Source organism: Bubalus kerabau, chromosome 1 (assembly GCF_029407905.1).
Source record: "Bubalus kerabau isolate K-KA32 ecotype Philippines breed swamp buffalo chromosome 1, PCC_UOA_SB_1v2, whole genome shotgun sequence".
NCBI classification, from domain to species: Eukaryota; Metazoa; Chordata; class Mammalia; order Artiodactyla; family Bovidae; genus Bubalus; species Bubalus kerabau.
This window is the reverse complement of record NC_073624.1, coordinates 181,493,216-181,509,400: the sequence shown is the minus strand read 5'-3', so window position 1 is coordinate 181,509,400 and position 16,185 is coordinate 181,493,216. Positions and strand designations below refer to the sequence as shown.

Below are 16,185 nucleotides of genomic sequence, written 5' to 3'. Positions count from 1 at the left end.
CCTCCCTCCCACGTGGCTGGCCCAAGTAGGCTGCCTGAGGTGACCCCAATTAGAGCAAGGGGTCCTTGCTGCTAAGAAGTCCCACCCCCCTCCCGTTTCTAGGATGAGCGTGGAGGCCCCACCCACCTGCCCACCCTCTGACCAACCTCCGGCCAGCCATGGCAGGTAGATGGACGGGGAAGGCGTCTGGATTTGGGTCCCGCTAACTCCTCCCTAACCCCCCTCGACCAGGGCACAGCGACTTCTGGACGCAGCACGCTCCCCAGCAACCCCTCTGACGACGACGCAGACAGAAACCTGTGGGGAGAGGAGGGCATTAAGGCCTGTGCCATCAGGGCTCCTGTGACAGCGCCAGCCCTCTGTGAACACAGGCCCCTCACCTGGCAGTCGCGATGCTCGTCTAGACCCCGTAGAAGGCGGCTAGCCTCTCCTTCAGCAGTGGCGGGAACTGCTCCGAGAACTGCTGCCAGTTTTCCTCCCCGACTTGGTCTTTGAAGCCATGGAGGATCTGCAGTGAGGGAGGTGCGGTGAGGGGCGCCCCAGAGCAGGGCAAGAGGAGGGTGATCTCAGTTTCTCCCCACCCACCACCTCCCAAGACTAGATTAGGGCCCAGCTGGGGGGGCCTCACCTTATAAAACATGTCCCGAAGGTCATCCTTCGGGCTCACCCAGGAGGCTACAGCATCGCAGAAGAAAATAAAGTCCTGAAACGTGACGGATCCCGTGTGAGGGTCCGTCCAAGCCCAGTCCCAGTGCCTTCCCTCCGAGCCCAGCTGCCCCAACCTGCACGACGCCCCCAGGGTTGACGCCTATCATCATGCAGATCCCACGGAAGGCCGAGTCCTTCTCCTCGTTGTCCCTGATGTTCCTGAGGGACGTGCACCTGGTTTGGTGGAGTTGGGGGGAGGGAGGGGGGAGGTAAGCGGTGGGGAATCAGCCCCTGGGGCTGGGGCACCGTGGACATCTATGGGGGACACTGGGGAGCGGCAGCAGGTCAGTGGGTGGTGGGGCTGGGCTGGGGGAAACAGGAGGTCAGGGCTCAGTGGGGCTGGATCATGTATCCATGGGTGAGCAGGGCAGGGCTGGATGGGTATTGGTGAGGGATGGGGTGGGGCCCCACCCGGGTGGGCACACACCAAGGCCGGATGAACTGCTGCAGCATGGGGGCCACCTCCTGCGGGCACACGTAGCCCAGGCGGCCGATGGTGATGGCTGGAATGGCAGAGGGACTCGTCAGGCGACCTGCAACCCCGAGCGGCCCGGGTACGTGGCGGGGCCTCCAGCACGAGGCGCCAGCCCCACCCCACGGGCCCCAAGGGAACAGCTCCTGCCAGCTGCTTGGGTCCCCAAGCTTGGCCCAGTCAGGGTCTCCTCCCCATCCAACTTGGGTCTCTCCTAGGTCTCCCCTTAGGCCAACATCCTTTCCAGGCCTCCACCCACTGCCCTATTCCCATTACCCTCCCTGGGTCTTTCCCAAGATCTCTTTGTCAGCTACTGACTGGGAAGCCCCACCCCCGGGAGGCTGCCAGTGGCTCAGGCCTGCTGCCCACCTGTGTTTTCCAGCAGTGTCTTAGGCGTGTTGGGCCGGTTGATGATCTCCACCAGATTGTTGAGGACCATCTGCACATAGGGCTGCATCTCTGCCCCTAGGGAACAGAAGAATCAGAGCCCTGCGTGGCCCACAGCACCCACACCGACCCTAGTTGCATCCAGACACTGGCCAACCAGTGAGTGAGCAAAAAGCCATCTCTAGATGTCTGCAGTCCAGGATCCGTGGCCAACCAGAGACAGACCCGCACCCGCCCAACACCAGAAGCCTCCCTGGAGTCACTGCTGGACACCAGGGTGAGACTACACCACCCCATCTCCCTATGGGGTAGGCAGGGCCAGGGGAACCTTCAGAGAAAGTCTCCCAACGGATCCCAGTGGGGCTTTCAGTCAGTTGCTTGTAGAGGAAGGAGGTGATGATGAGTTCAATAAGAACAGGCCTCCTGTCCCCGTGCCTCTTTGGAGAAGCCAGTTACACATGGTCTTTCAGCCATGTGTCCCCATCTCAGATGAAAATGTTCAGAGGTGTCCCCTCATCCCTGGCCAATCGGCACCTGCCTCAAGGAGCACCAAGGCCCTCAAGAGCAGTGGCCCCAGCCTTTTTGGAACCAGGGACTGGTTTCGTGGAAGACCCTTCTTCCACAGACGGGTGGGATGGTTTCAGGATGATTCAAGCATGTTACATTTAGTGTGCACTTTACTTCTGTTATTATTACAGCAGCTCCACCTCAGGTCATCAGGCATTAGATGCCAGAAGCTGGGGACCCCTGCTCTAGAGGGAACCTGTTGATCAGGGTTCCCTGCCACCAGGCTGGGAACAAGCCAACGGGAAGGGAAAGGGCCTGCCCACCTATGGGCACTTACCCATCTGCATGCAGATCTCACCAATGGCCCAGGTGGCATTGTTGCAGACAGAGATGAACTCGGGGTTCAGGTTGGTGCCCAGGATGGGCATGAACTCAGCTGGTGGGGAAAAAGAGGGGTGCTGAGCAGAGGGGCCAGCCAGGGTGAAGCCTCCGGAAACCCGAGGGACAGGCCCCATCAGACAGTACGAATACATCCCAGTTCGGTCACAGTACTCCCAGGTCGTCAGCTCCATCACTTGAGGCCAGGGCTGGGGTCATAGGGTGGGGATGCAATGGGTGTCGTACCGATACAGGGCTTGACATGGATGAAGCAGGCTTTGGTGAGGTCTCCCAGGAGGGCGAAGGAGCTCTGCCGGACCTCAGGCATTGAGTCCTAGGGGTCAGAGGAGGGTGAGTGTGGCAGGGCTCCCCTTCCCCCAACCAGCTAGGGGCGCAGTTCTTAGAGCATGAGCTGACCCTGCCTCTTCCTAGCACCAAGGCTGCAGGCCCATCTGAAGATCCAGGACTCAGGGGCACATGAATGAGTGCCCTGCGCAGGGTACCACTTAGAACTGCCGCCCATACTGATACGTTGGGGGTGGGGAAGTGATGTTGGAGGAGCTTCTGCTTTCACATTTCCTATTTTCTACTTTTTAATTTCCTATTCTGTTGACTTTTTCAATGAGATTTTACTCATGTCTCATTTGAATCAATTTCTAAAATAATCACCAGCTCTTTTAAAAAGTCCCTTCTCTCTAATATCCTCGGGGCATAACCAAGGCCCTAAGTCCACCCCAGGGAGCCCACAAAGGCTGCTGGGGGTCACCACTGTCCACTGAGAGGCCCACGAGGGGTCCACCCACCTGCATGCACTGAAACAGCAGTGTCATGATGTTGCTACGGGCGACCAGCTGCTCCACGTGTCCACCCAGGCCCTCAGCCAGGCCACTGAGTAGGTCTAGTGCCACAATCATGAAGTCCTTGTCAGGGGCCTCATACTGCTCAGGGTGCTGGGTGTACATCTGGGCACAGAAGGGGGAGGACAGGGAGAGGGGAGTGAGCTCAGGCTGGGGCAGCAGTAGAGGGATGGATGGAAAGGTGATGGCGGTGGGCTACTCACCATGGCCTGGGCCAGCGTCTTCTGCACCAGGGTGACGCAGCGCTGGTAGACCGGCTCGCAGTAGGGCAGGAAGCCGCTCTGCAGGGCAGTGGCCACTGATGACAGGCACTGGCAGAGAGAAGAACAGGAGAGGTGAGCTTAGGTGAGTGGAACAGGGCCACAGGAGAGGGCCTGAAGCTGACTCACCTCCAGCAGGGGGAAGAGGTCCTTGTCTTCATCTTTGAGCTCGTTCCACTTCTGAATCAGTGGAGGCATCAGCTTCTGGATGTATTCCTGGAGAGGGAGCAGGAAGTTGGGGATCCCTGGATGCAGGTGGCAGCCTGGGAACCAACATGACTCCCTCTGACTCAAGAGGCGCTCATTGTCTGAACCATGAGGTCTAGGCGCTTTCCTTTGGCTCCTGGGGTCCTTGCCAAGTAGCCAGACCTCCAGGCCCTTCTAGTTCACTCCCTTCTCACCCATCCTGAGCCCCACCCGAGTTGGTGCTTCCTGCTTCCCGTGGGCCCCTGAGCTCGCCCCGCCCAGCACTTACCACGCTGTCTCATAACTGTCTGTCTCCCCTACTAGACTGAGAGCAGGGCGAGGGCAGGGGCCGGGTCTGTCTGCCTGCCTGTCGAGGTCATGGCCACGTCCCTGGCGTGCGACAAGGGTCGCCACCAGGTCACTGGATGCCGGGGAGGGGGACAGGGGGGATCAGGAGGAGGGAGCTGCTGTGGGGTCTCACCGGCTGGTTGAGGTGGTGGCCCACAGAGTCAGCCAGGGTGCCGATGGCGTCGTAGAGGATGAGCAGATTCTTGTGCTGGTACTTGCCGAAGGCGAAGACGAGGGTGTCTAGGATATAGCTGAGGTAAGGCACCAGCTCCGTGCAGGCCTCCTCCTCCAAGGTGGCAAAGGCACTGGAAGGGGCAGAAGTGTTCAGTGGGCCGCCACCGGTGGGCTCTGGGTGGGGTTCAGGAAGGGGACACTCGGGATCAGCCAGTACGAATACGGTGAGAAATCAGCGCACTGTCAGGAGTCATAAGTATCATCACTTCCCGGAGGGCAGCCAGTGGGGCAGGTGAGGTGAGGTCTGTGGGGCCAGGGGTCGAGGGTCACCTGCAGGCCGCCTCCTGTACCCTCTTGTTGCCATCCAGGATTCGCTTGAGCAGCTCCGTCATCAGAGGCTTCAGGTGCATGTCGGGGGGCTGGCTAACCACCCAGTGGGCATAGCGGCTCAGGGTCCAGCAGGCGATGGAGCGGACCAGGGCCTTCTTGTCCGACAGGCACTGGATGAGGTGCGGGATCAGCTCGGGCAGGTAGGGCACCATGCCCTGCATGCAGCCTGAAAGGACCGGGCACAGACGCGAGCTTGAGCCAACTGGGCCAGGCCACATCCACCCTTCTGGGCAGAGGAGGAAACTGAGGCATGGAGGTTAATAACTGTCTCAGAGGCACAGAGTCAGTGAAAGGCAAGGTGGGGATGGGAAATGGCATCAGACTTCCCTGGTGGTCCAGTGGATAAGAATCTGCTTGCCAATGCAGAAGATGCAGGTTTGATCCCTGGTCTGACAAGATCCCACGTCTCATGGAGCAACTAAGCCCACGAGCCACAACTACTGAAGCCCACGCACCCTAGAGCCTGTTCAGTTCAGTTCAGTCGCTCAGTCGTGTCCGACTCTGCGACCCCATGAATCACAGCACGCCAGGCCTCCCTGTCCATCACCAACTCCCAGAGTTCACTCAGACTCACGTCCATCGAGTCGGTGATGCCATCCAGCCGTCTCATCCTCTGTCGTCCCCTTCTCCTCCTGCCCCCAATCCCTCCCAGCATCAGAGTCTTTTCCAATGAGTCAACTCTTCACATGAGGTGGCCAAAGTACTGGAGCCCGCAACAAAAGAAGCCACCTCAATGAGAGGCCCCTGCTTCAACGAGTAGACTCTGCTTGCAACAACTACAGAAAGCCTTCGCAGCAACAAAGACCCAGCAGCCAAAATACATAAATAAATACTTTCCTTTCCATCAGCTCCACCCCATCCCAGCGCTTGTGCTGTCATCTGGTTACTCTATGTGCTCAGTCGTGTTCAACTCCTAGCGACCCCATGGATTGTAGCCTACCAGGCTCCTCTGTCCATTGGATTCTCTAGGCAAGAATACTGTAGTGGGTAGCCATTTCTTCCTTCAGGGGATCTTCCCAACCCAGGGATCAAACCCACGTCTCTTCCATCTCCTGCATTGGCAGGTGGATTCTCTACCACTGGGACACTTGGGAAGCTACCTGGTCACTAGTTCATAGATGGCTGGGCTGCAGAGTTAACTCAGCCTTTATGGGCAGCAGCAACCCAGGTGGACAGAAAGCACCTTTCTTTTGAAACCTTTCTTAGATGTCTGTGACTTTTTCCCCCTACTTTTCATCTTCCCTTTCTAAAAAAAAAACTCTGAATGTGTCTGTCTCTCTTTTCACTGCAGATCACCGGTAACAGCATACCCCTTGATCATCCCAGCCCTGAGATCTATTTTTACCAGTTCAGGGTCAATTCCTTGAGATCTTTCCCATTAAAATGAAGAACACTTCACATGTTACAGCAGACCTGGGTGCTGAGATAGTCGTGTGTGTCTCCTATCACAGATCTGGAAAGCCCTCTGGCAGTTCACCCTGTGCACACCATCAGGACAAAGGGAGCCAGAAAAGTGAAGGAAGCACCACCTCTGCACACTTCTGATCCTGGCAGGCCAGCCTCACAGTCAGAGCAGGTTTGAGGCCCAGCTTCATCCCAGGTGACAAGAGAAGTGGTGTAATTCTCTTTGCAGCTGAGTTTCAAGAAACCTACCTCCTCAGGTGGCACTAAGCCCACAGGACAGGGCTGCCTGTTATTATTGTTGCTGGAATTATGCTTAAGACCTCGTGGAACTGCCTTTCTTTGAGAATTAAGGAGAGGACTTGCATTTGGGGGTCCCTTTCAGGCCTTTGGGCTGAGGTGGTTGTTGTTTAGTCACTAAGTCTTGTCCGACTCTTTGCAACCCCATGGACTATAGCCCGCCAGGCTCCTCTATCCATAGCATTTCCCAGGCAAGAATACTGGAGTGAGTTGCCATTTCCCCCTCCAAGGGATCTTCCCAACCCATGGATCGTACCTGCATATCCAGCATTGACAGGTGGATTCTTTACCACTGAGCCACCTAGGAAGCCTATTCTTGGGCTGAGGGAAAGATTCAAATCCCTGAGCTGCCTGGAGTGGGGTGAGCAGGCCGCTGGAGAGAACCTGGGGATAGCCTCGCCCCCACCAGCCCTCCCTGGGCCAGCCCCATCTCACACCAGCATGAGGCTCAGAGGTCACACGCAGTCAGGCTGGAGGGTCACTTACCCTCAGCAATGGCACCCAGCACCAGGATGCCTGACTCCTTGACCACCCACTCGGGGTGGAAGAGGAGGTCCTTGAGCAGGGGGAGCAAGTGGGGCAGCAGTTCCTCCCGGAAGACGTTGGCCAGGACATCCAGTGCAGCCGCCGAGCACTTCCCTGGGGCAGGAGAGGAAATCAGGGAGGCGGGGCGGGGCTCAGGGAGGCACATGGGGCAGGCCACCAGCCCTCCTTTCTGTAACCCCTGGGATCCGAGGTCGTGATTTGAATCTTTGTGATTTGCTCTGCATAGGCTCCCTCCCTCTGAGAGGGAGCCCAGGGCCTGCTGTCCCCTACTCCCCACTTCATACCGCAGGCCAGGCCACTCACTCAGATTCCAGTCGGACAAAGCGTCGTCGTCATCATCGTCCTCCGCGTCCTCTGAGCCATCAGGCCGCTCAGCCTCATGGGGCAGCGTCACCGTGCGTGACTTGTGGAAACGTGGCTTGATGTCCTGTTCACTGTCAGGGACAGCCTCATCCTCCTCAACATCCCCCTGTGGAATCAGGCAGATGGCTGAGACCCCCAGAGGCCCCCAGAACCCCAGCCTTCCTTTACCCTACCCGTGACTGGTGGTCAGCCCTAGCTAACCTTCAGCAGGATGATGTCGATTTCCGAGTACTTCATCCCTTTTACCAAAATGGGGATCAGCCTGTTGGGAGAGAGGCTGTTAATCAGGATGCAGGGGCCCTAGAGACAGCCTACAGCCTGGGGAAGAGGAAGTGGAGAGGAGTTGCAAGCAGGAGCATCAAGGAGCCGAGGGGTAGACCATACATGCTGATTCCATTTGTCCTGCATCCATTAATTTCTCTTAGTGGGTACTATTCCCAACACAGTCTCAGCCACTGTGACTGGGTCAGAGCTGACACTACTCCTAGCTCCACAGGAATGCTCTTGATCCAGACCCCTGGCCACTCAGTGAATTCCAGACCCCCATACATGCTGAGAAGCTTGGAATAGTGTCTGACCCCTTGTTGTTTAGTTGCTAAATCCTGTCCAACTCTTTTGCAACCCCACAGACTGTAGCCCACCAGGCTCCTCTGTTCATGGGATTCTCCAGGGAAAAACACTAGACTGGGTTGCCATTTCCTTCTCCAGGGAATCTTCCTGACCCAGGGATCACACCTGTGTCTCCTGCATTGGTAGGCTTGTTCTTTACCACTGAGCCACCAGGGAAGCCTGATCCCTAACATGCTATAAAGCAGCGACACACGGCCCTGCCCTGTCACCAGGCACTTCCTGGCATGGGGCCAGGCTGGGGAGCTAACAGGCAGGGCAGCCTCCCCAACTCCACTGGAACCCATGCACCTCAGGATCAGAGATTTTGACTCGAGTCTTCACTGAGCTGGGGACAGACAAGTGATTCAAGTTGATCAAAGAGGATCAGCCTTAGAACTTTTACAGAGACTCTGTAAAAGAGTAATATAAAGAGAGACTGTCTTTACTCTGAGGTTCCCAAGCTAGAAGGCTGCAGAAAGTACTACCATGAGGGCAGGCTGTGCCTGAGAACAAAGTAGACACAGAGGAAGTAGATCTGAGCCTAGACGGGCTGCTGTTCACATCCTTTGAGCACCTGGATCCAGCTATGCCTGAAGCCTCTGTTGCCTTTTTTTCCCCTTTGGCTGTGCCAGGTTTTAGTTGGGGCACACAGGATCTTCACTGTGACATGAGGGGTTTGTAGCTGAAGCATGTGGGATCTAGTTCCCTGACTAGGGACCTAAACGTGGGCCTCCTGCATTGGGAGCAAGGAATTTTAACCACTGGACCACCAGGGAAGTCCCACTCTGTTGATTTCATCTTTTCCACCTATAACTTAACATAATTTTTAATCCATTAAAGCTACATACCTACCATTTGCAAAATAAACGCACATAGGAATAAAAGCAAACCAAGACAGTTGATTGGGATGGGCTAGCACAGAAGGGAAGGCAGAGGGGTGGAGTCTGGGGTGGACAGAGGGCAGGAGCAGCACTCACTGGACCAAGTGCGAGGCCAAGACTTCCTTGCAGATGGGCTGCTCGGCCAGCGTCAGCCAGAACTCACAGGCCTCAAGGGCCACGTTCTCATCGTGGTCCTGGGTCCTCTGCAGCATGTACTGGGGTGGGGTAGGAGAAAGACTAAGGCCAGGCCCAGTGAGGGGTGGCTCCCCACAAGCCTCCCACCCCACAGCACTGCCATGGGCTGGCCCTGGCCGGGTGTACCTGGATGATGCTATGCATGTGGGGGATGAGCCTGTCAATCCGCACTTCCAGCAGCATCACCAGTGCACGGCACACATTCTTCCGCACCTCAGGGTCATCGTCCACAGCCAGGGCAAACAAATGCTGCAGGGGAGCCAGGGTCAGCTGTGGCTGGGCCCTCAGCCCTCTCCCTACACTCCCTAGCCCATGGCCTACCTCAATGAAGGTGTCAATGTTGTCCATCAGCGCCTGGGCCCGGTCCATGATGAACTGATTCACACAGGCAATGGCATGGGACCTGGCAGGGAGTGGGTCAGCACATGGGTCACCCCCAATCCCACCCATCCTGCCCCCTCCCAACCCCCTACAGACCCCCACCCACCGGATCTTGGGGCTACAGTGCTTGAAGAACTGGAGGAACTTGGGGATCATGATGTTGAGGGGCCTGTTCAGGGCATCGCTGTCCAGCAGTTCGGACGAGTCCTCACAGATCTTCTGCAGGGCTCCGAAGGCTCCCTGAGTGGAGAGCAGCAGACACATGGGCAGGAGTCCCAGTCGGACCCCAGCTCCCACTTAGGCAGGCAGGCAGGCCATGGCTGGTCGCCTACCTCACAAGTATTGTAATCCTCCGAGTTGAGAAGGTTGCACAGCTGGGGCAGCAGCTCGGGCCACATCTGCAGCTCACCCTTGGAAGCGATGGTGGTGATGAGAATGCCTGGGGCGGCCGGGAAAGGAGGCTGCCTCAGGCTAGGTGCAGGCCTGCCTGGCGCCCCGGCCCTCCCTGCTGTGCGATCATTCCACCAGCACACACACTGTAAGCCCTAATGCTGCTGCTGCTGCTAAGTCGCTTCAGTCATGTCCGACTCTGTGCAACCCCATAGATGGCAGCCCACCAGGCTCCCCCGTCCCTGGGATTCTCCAGGCAAGAACACTGGAGTGGGTTGCCATTTCCTTCTCCAATGCATGAAAGTGAAAAGTGAAAGTGAAGTCACTCAGTTGTGTCCAACTCTTAGAGACCCCATGGACTGCAGCCTACCAGGCTCCTCCGTCCGTGGGATTTTCCAGGCAAAAGTACTGGAGTGGGGTGCCATTGCCTTCTCCACTGTAAGCCCTACACACACTTTATTCTTTTTTTTTTTTTTTTTTTTTGGTCACATGGCATGTAGGATCCTAGTTCCCAGACCAGGAATCAAACCCCTGCCCCCTGCATTGGAAGCACAGAGTCTTAACCACTGGACTGCCAGGGAAGTACCCTACACATTTTTGAGATTCTCTTTGTCTTTCTGTATGCCAGGCCTGTCTCAGGCCCTGAGATACAGCACGGAACTAAACACAAAATCCCTGCCTTTAGGAGCGGATCTGTCTAGTGAGGGAGGCTGCCTGGGATAAAGATAAATCAGTAAAAGTCCTGGGAGGCGAGATGCCAAGAGCTGAGGGAGGAAATGGAACTGAGAAAATAGTTAGGAAGGACTCAGGGTGAAGGTAACAGTTTTTAATTCGGAGGCTCAAGAAGGCCTTGTTGGGTGACACCTTGCTATCTGAGCAAAGACCTGAGGATGTGGGGGAGAAGCTGTCTAGGTCCCTGGGCAAAGAACATCTCAGGCAGAGGGATCAGCAGGTATAAGAAGTCCAGGGTCATGCACAGAATTGGTGTGCTCCAAGACGGATGGTAAGGAGCCAGCGGGGCTGAGCAGAGGACGATGGGGAGAGTGGCAAGAGATGAGGGCTGGGAGGGGGAGGAGGCACGTCGTGCAGGGCCACAGTGGCTTCAGGGAGGACCGCGTCCTGCTTGTTAGAGACCCAAGTGCGACCTGCAGTAGGCATGTGAAGTGCACGGACTCTGGAGCAGTCTGGCAGCTGAGCTGAATATGGGTGATGTCAGTGCAGAGATAGTATATTTAGAGCCAAGAAGTGGCAGTGTTTCCCAAAGTGGGGGGAAGCTGCCATCGCCAACACTCCAGATGACCCTGGTTCACATGTCTGCTGGGAAAGGCGTTTCCTGCAGTGGGCAGACTGGCAATGTAGTCCCCCGGCCCATCCCTGTCTGTGTGACCTTGGCCACATTACCTAAGGGCTCTATGACTCAATGGGAATAAGGAATCCCACCCTCCTGGGACTTCCCTGGCAGTCCAGTAGTTAGGATTCCACAATTTCACTGCCCGGGGTTCAACTCCTGGTTGGGGAACTAAGATCCTACAAGCTTAGGGTGATTGGGAGGCTTCAATGATTTAACTCAAGTACTTAAGAGCAGAAACTGGTGCCGAAAATGAGTTTGCTAAGTCCAGTTCCTCCTGGTGGCCTCAGAGAAGGCTAAGGGTCACTTTGAACAAAGACAACAGGCCCCAAGATCAACACTTCCAGCAGGTCCAGTAGCTAGCTCAAATTTTTAATACCATCTTTTTGTCTTCATTGCATTTATGATTAAGGCTACCTTCCCTTTGAAAGTGAAAATGTCCAAGGCTCAGTCATCTCTGACTCTGTGTAGTTCATGACGCTCCTCTGTCCATGTAAGTCTCCAGGAAAGAATACTGGAGTGGGTTGCCATTCCCTTCCCCAGAGGATCTTTCCAACCCAGGAATCAAACCTGCATCTCCCAAAACTATGTGAGCCACCAGGGAAGTCTACCCTGCTGTACAGAGCAAGCAAATCTGTCTCCCCTTCCCACATTTTTTTTTTCCATGCTGCATGGTTTGCAGGATCTTAAGGCTCCTGACCAGGGATTGAACTCCAGAACCCTGCAGTAAGAATCCTAACCACTGTCTTGTTTTAAATAGTTATATACAATTTCCACTTAAAAGTAACATTTAAAGTTGATATAGAATTAAATTTTAAAATTTTAAGTCAGTTGTATGTCAATTATACCTCAGGGGAATTCCCTGGCTATCCAGTGGTGGTTAGAATCACGTTTTCATTGCTAAGGGCATAGGTTCAATCACTGGTAGGGGAACTTATTAATTAATTAATTAATTAAAATTAATGAATTACTAATGAAATAAAAATTACATCTCAGTAAATCTGAGAGGGGGAAGTAAGTTGGGAATAATAGTAGGGCTGGTGTTTATCAGTAGTGAAAAGGCTGAAGGTAAAATTGCTTGAAAGTTCTTAGTCCTCCTCCTATAACTTCCTCAGGCAGTATTTTGGAGACAGGAAGGTTCCAACACAAACCTAACCCACATTTCTCCTAAGTTATCATTGGTGAGTTAGCAGAGAGCCCTCATATTTGAGTCTGCTATATCCTTGGAGCTAACAGAAAATTCTGGATGCTGAGTGACTGCCTAAGAAGTAAGAACAGCTGTTTCGGGAGGGAGTGGTTCAGAGCATGGACCTTATTTGGTCACTTCTGCGCTCTGTTACTGGCCAGACAAAGACTCTTCACATCTATGTGCCTCAGTTTTCACATCTGTAAAATGGGAGCAGTAACAGTACCACCAACCGTCAACATAATTAACATATTGAGAAGGTTCTTGGCCAAGAGAGCCAGCTCAGAGCATCATCAGAGGCCAACTGCCGCTGCGTTCTCTCACCTATGGTGGCCCGGATGAGCGAGGAGGCATCGCCGATGTTGTTGAGACATTCCTGTTTGATGAAGTCGGCCACAGGCGGTGGAAAGCTCTGGTAATGTGCCTTCACGTTGTTCTTGAGGATGAGGCCACTGAGAGAGCGAGTCGGCTCATCTGTGGGAAGAGGGCTGGGGCTCAGGAGACCACAGAGGAGAAAGTGGGGTCCGCCTTGGGTAGAGGGGCGCCAAGGGCATACCTTCCGATTTAAGTCTCGTCAGGACGAATATCAGGTAGTTGTTGAAGTCAGGAAACTGATTCAGTTGTTTGAGTTTCTGCTAGGTTGTTAAGGGTTTTGGCAGACAGGGGCCTTCCCCCCCTAACCCCACTCTTACTGCCATATAACCTCTGACTGCTGGGATTGGGCAGCCAGCTCCTGGGACCCCACATGTCAACCCCCATGCCCAGAGTAAGGAAGCATTTCAGACACATGAGATTCATACAGCAGATAGGGGAAGATGCCTCAGCTTCCCACCACTCCTGAAGATCTGGCCAGAGCAGGAGAGGGTGAACAAACTCTGCTGTATCTGAAAATTAGCAGAGGCTACTCAGCTCTGCTGCTGCTGCTAAGTCGCTTCAGTCATGTCCGACTCTGTGCGACCCCATAGACGGCAGCCCACGAGGCTCCCCCGTCCCTGGGATTCTCCAGGCTAAAACACTGGAGTGGGTTGCCATTTCCTTCTCCAATGCATCAAAAGTGAAAAGTGAAAGTGAAGTCGCTCAGTCCTGTCCGACTCTTAGCGACCCCGTGGACTGCGGCCCACCAGGCTCCTCCATCCATGGGATTTTCCAGGCAAGAGTGCTGGAGTGGAGTGCCATTGCCTTCTCCGATACTCAGCTCTGCTCACTAGCAATTCAACACAGCATACTTTTTTTTCTTAAAGGGGCCTCACACTTTCAAGTGAAACTTGCTTACAGTATATATAAATAGATTAAAAGTTTAACAGTATTTTAAACGACTAACTGAAAAAAGGAAATTTTACTCACGAACCTAAAGCCAAGCACCAGCAAAAAGTGTCTCCCTCTCTGCTGGGAAAGGGACCCAAGAATTCTAATCCTTAATTCTTTGCCCAAGTCCGCTCCTGCCTCAGTAGAAAGAGTCTGGGAACTTGGGATTCGACCCCTTCCTCTCCGGGAGATGCACTTGTCGGCCCAGTCCCCCAAGACCAAGAAGGAAGCAAGGATACATCCTGCACGATGCGCTGCGTGGCTGTGTTAGGCGACTGCGAGTCTTTGAGCAGCTGAAGGACCTGCTGGAGGCCTTGCTCGTCTGGCTGCCAGTCCATGGCGCAAGGCGAACTGCGGGAGTAGGGGCCGGGATCAGCACCGTACCTCGGAGGCTCTGTGGCAGTCCCAGGCTGAGCCCCCGCTGAGGTGATGGCGGCGGCGGCGGTAGCAGGACTGGAGCGTCCTCTGCGGACAGGCGGACGCCTCCGATTCACGCCCGCCCAAGTGCGGGGTCCCCGCCAGCTGCGCCATCCACGGCCACGCAGTCGCGGGCTCGGGAGCGCAGGCGGGGGTATGTGGAAGCGGGCCATGCGAGGCGGCGGCGGGACCTGGAGAATCCTCATCCCACCCAACGCCGCGCCTTCGTCCCACCTCGGCCCATGCCGCCGCGCTTGGCTGCGGGCCCTAAGGCTTCCACTTCCCTTGAGGCTGCTCGGCGAGGACCCAGCCACCACCCCATTCAGGGGCCCTGCCCCAGAACACGACAGCGCCCCAGCCCCCGTGGTCTTTCCCGTGCCGGCAGGCGGTCCAGCGATTCCCCTAATCAGACCCAGAGCAGTCGGCAGACAGGTCCCCGATGCCTCTCCAAATGAGAGTCAGCAAAGGCCCGCCTATTCGGCAACAGAAGCCCCCTGGACGAGTCCCTGTCGCTTCCCCAATCAGGTCTGGCCAAGCCTCCCCCCACACCGTTCCAACAACCCCACGCCCCAGTCAGCACTAACTCCCACTGATGGATCACTACTGCTTCCCCCAATCAAGTTGGACCAAGCCCCCCACCATCTCTAGCCGGAAAACGTCTTCGTCCGAGCCCTGCAGCTCCCCCGTTAGGCCTGGCCAAATACCCTCGAGGCATTTCCCCCAAATGCACCCAGCTACGCCTCGCAGTCAGAGCCAGCAAAGCCCTCTAGGCCGAAGTCTCACGCCCCTCCCTATCAAGGCCCAAAACCGCCGCCCCCAACTTTTCAACGCGGCCTCCCACAGTCAGACCCAACCAAGCCCCGCCGAAACAGACCCACACACACACCCGATCCTGGCGACGTCCCCTAATCAGGCCCTAAGCAGTCCCCATACACTTCCCCAATCAGATCCCCTCCAGCCCGACCCCAGCCGCCCCAGTGGCCCAATTTTCGCGGCACCCAGACCTGGCCCGGCTCCGAGGCCCCACCCCCTAAGCCAGGCTCGGCTCCCCCATCCCCCGCCCCGGCCCATTCTCGCTGCCTCTCCAATTGGGCCCAACTAGGTTCTCGGCCTTTCTCGGTCAGGCGCGGCCCCGACGCCCGGGCCGCGCGCAGCGCAGGCCCGGAGCCCGGCGGGGGTCGACGAAAGCCAGGGCCAAGCCGGTCGGGGTCCGGGGGAGGCTCACTTACCCGGCCTCGGGCGGCAGCAGCGAGGCCTTAAGCTGCGGCTTCTCCTGAGACTCGCGCGGAAGGAGGGAGCCAAAGAGAGGGAGTAAAAAAAAAAAAAAAAAAAAAAAAACACAGAAAGAAAAAGAAAACGCGGCTGTATATGAACCGCGGCGGCTTCCGTACGCCGTTCAAATAGGCCTAAATGACCCAATCGCGAGAAGCAGCGGTCGCACGTGGCCTGGCACCAGGGAGACCTAGGCCCCGCCAGGGTCGGGTCACGTGACCAAAGAGCCGGCGGCCCTCTAGGCCTCTCTGGCCAGCTGGTCCTCCCACCGTCTCGTTTTCTCAGCCTCGCTCGCTGGCTTGACAGGCGCTCTTTGCTGGAAACGAGTTTGGTGGCGCGCGGGACTTTTAAGTATAACTCCCCTCAGCCAGAACCCTCTTCACTTTGTCACCCCCCCACCCCCCCCACCCCCAGAACTGAACTGTGCCTTCCTCCCCCATTCTGAGAGTACTTAGCAGGAGTACTGTGTGAGCAAAGAGTTGAGGGGACAGAGCCTAGGGTGGACTTTATACCCCAGGGACAAAGGAGGGAGAGCCAGACAAAGGGAGTGCCTTAGACTGGCTGGGTTCCTAAAGAACCCTCTGCCATATTTTGCGTTACCTATTTACAGTGCTGTTTGACAAATATATAAGGCACCCTACGAGGACATAAAATTTTAAACGAAGTGAAATAATAAACACTAGAGCAAAAGACCTAACTCCTTTTTCTACCTGACTCAGAATGAGGTGAAACAATTCAGGAAATTTAAGGACAGGAAGATGAAAAGAAAAAAAGACATTCCGTGATTCTTGCACCGTCTGAGGACAAAGTAGGGCACCTCTTTTCCAGGAGCAGGAGAGTCCCGGTTCCTCCTCTCCCACCCCACCCCCACCCACGTCTCCACCCTGCTGACAAAAAAGGTGGGCGACCTTCTGCCACTCCAAC

The 16,185-nt window shown here is 55.8% G+C and overlaps 1 protein-coding gene and 2 non-coding genes across 7 annotated transcripts; all 3 read right to left on the bottom strand.

Annotated features, from left to right (window-relative positions):
* Positions 1 to 173: 173 nt before the first annotated feature.
* On the bottom strand, positions 174 to 15,364 carry TNPO2 (transportin 2). Of its 5 annotated transcripts, none has more exons than XM_055543447.1 (25): positions 15,219 to 15,364; positions 13,812 to 13,923; positions 12,824 to 12,899; positions 12,592 to 12,741; positions 9,676 to 9,782; positions 9,450 to 9,583; positions 9,284 to 9,365; positions 9,089 to 9,211; positions 8,864 to 8,982; positions 7,479 to 7,539; positions 7,218 to 7,383; positions 6,855 to 7,007; positions 4,608 to 4,833; positions 4,237 to 4,408; positions 3,699 to 3,785; positions 3,513 to 3,620; positions 3,256 to 3,414; positions 2,699 to 2,786; positions 2,412 to 2,510; positions 1,550 to 1,645; positions 1,136 to 1,241; positions 783 to 882; positions 629 to 703; positions 381 to 508; positions 174 to 297 (listed from the first exon to the last, which is right to left on the bottom strand). In XM_055543447.1, the coding sequence occupies exons 2-24, from the start codon at positions 13,908 to 13,910 to the stop codon at positions 401 to 403; spliced, it is 2,694 nt and encodes an 897-aa protein (XP_055399422.1). In that variant the 5' UTR covers positions 13,911 to 13,923; positions 15,219 to 15,364; the 3' UTR covers positions 174 to 297; positions 381 to 400. The 5 variants fall into 5 exon arrangements, with proteins under 5 accessions (XP_055399422.1, XP_055399427.1, XP_055399423.1 ...); XM_055543452.1 differs by having other exon boundaries at positions 407 to 508; positions 1,136 to 1,211; XM_055543448.1 differs by lacking the exon at positions 15,219 to 15,364 and adding an exon at positions 14,876 to 14,970.
* LOC129642665 (small nucleolar RNA ZL2) lies at positions 2,582 to 2,657 on the bottom strand. Its single transcript, XR_008709912.1, has one exon. It is a non-coding gene; the product is annotated as a small nucleolar RNA ZL2 (small nucleolar RNA).
* Positions 4,479 to 4,549, bottom strand: LOC129642633 (small nucleolar RNA SNORD41). The gene has a single exon (XR_008709887.1). It is a non-coding gene; the product is annotated as a small nucleolar RNA SNORD41 (small nucleolar RNA).
* Positions 15,365 to 16,185: the final 821 nt, after the last annotated feature.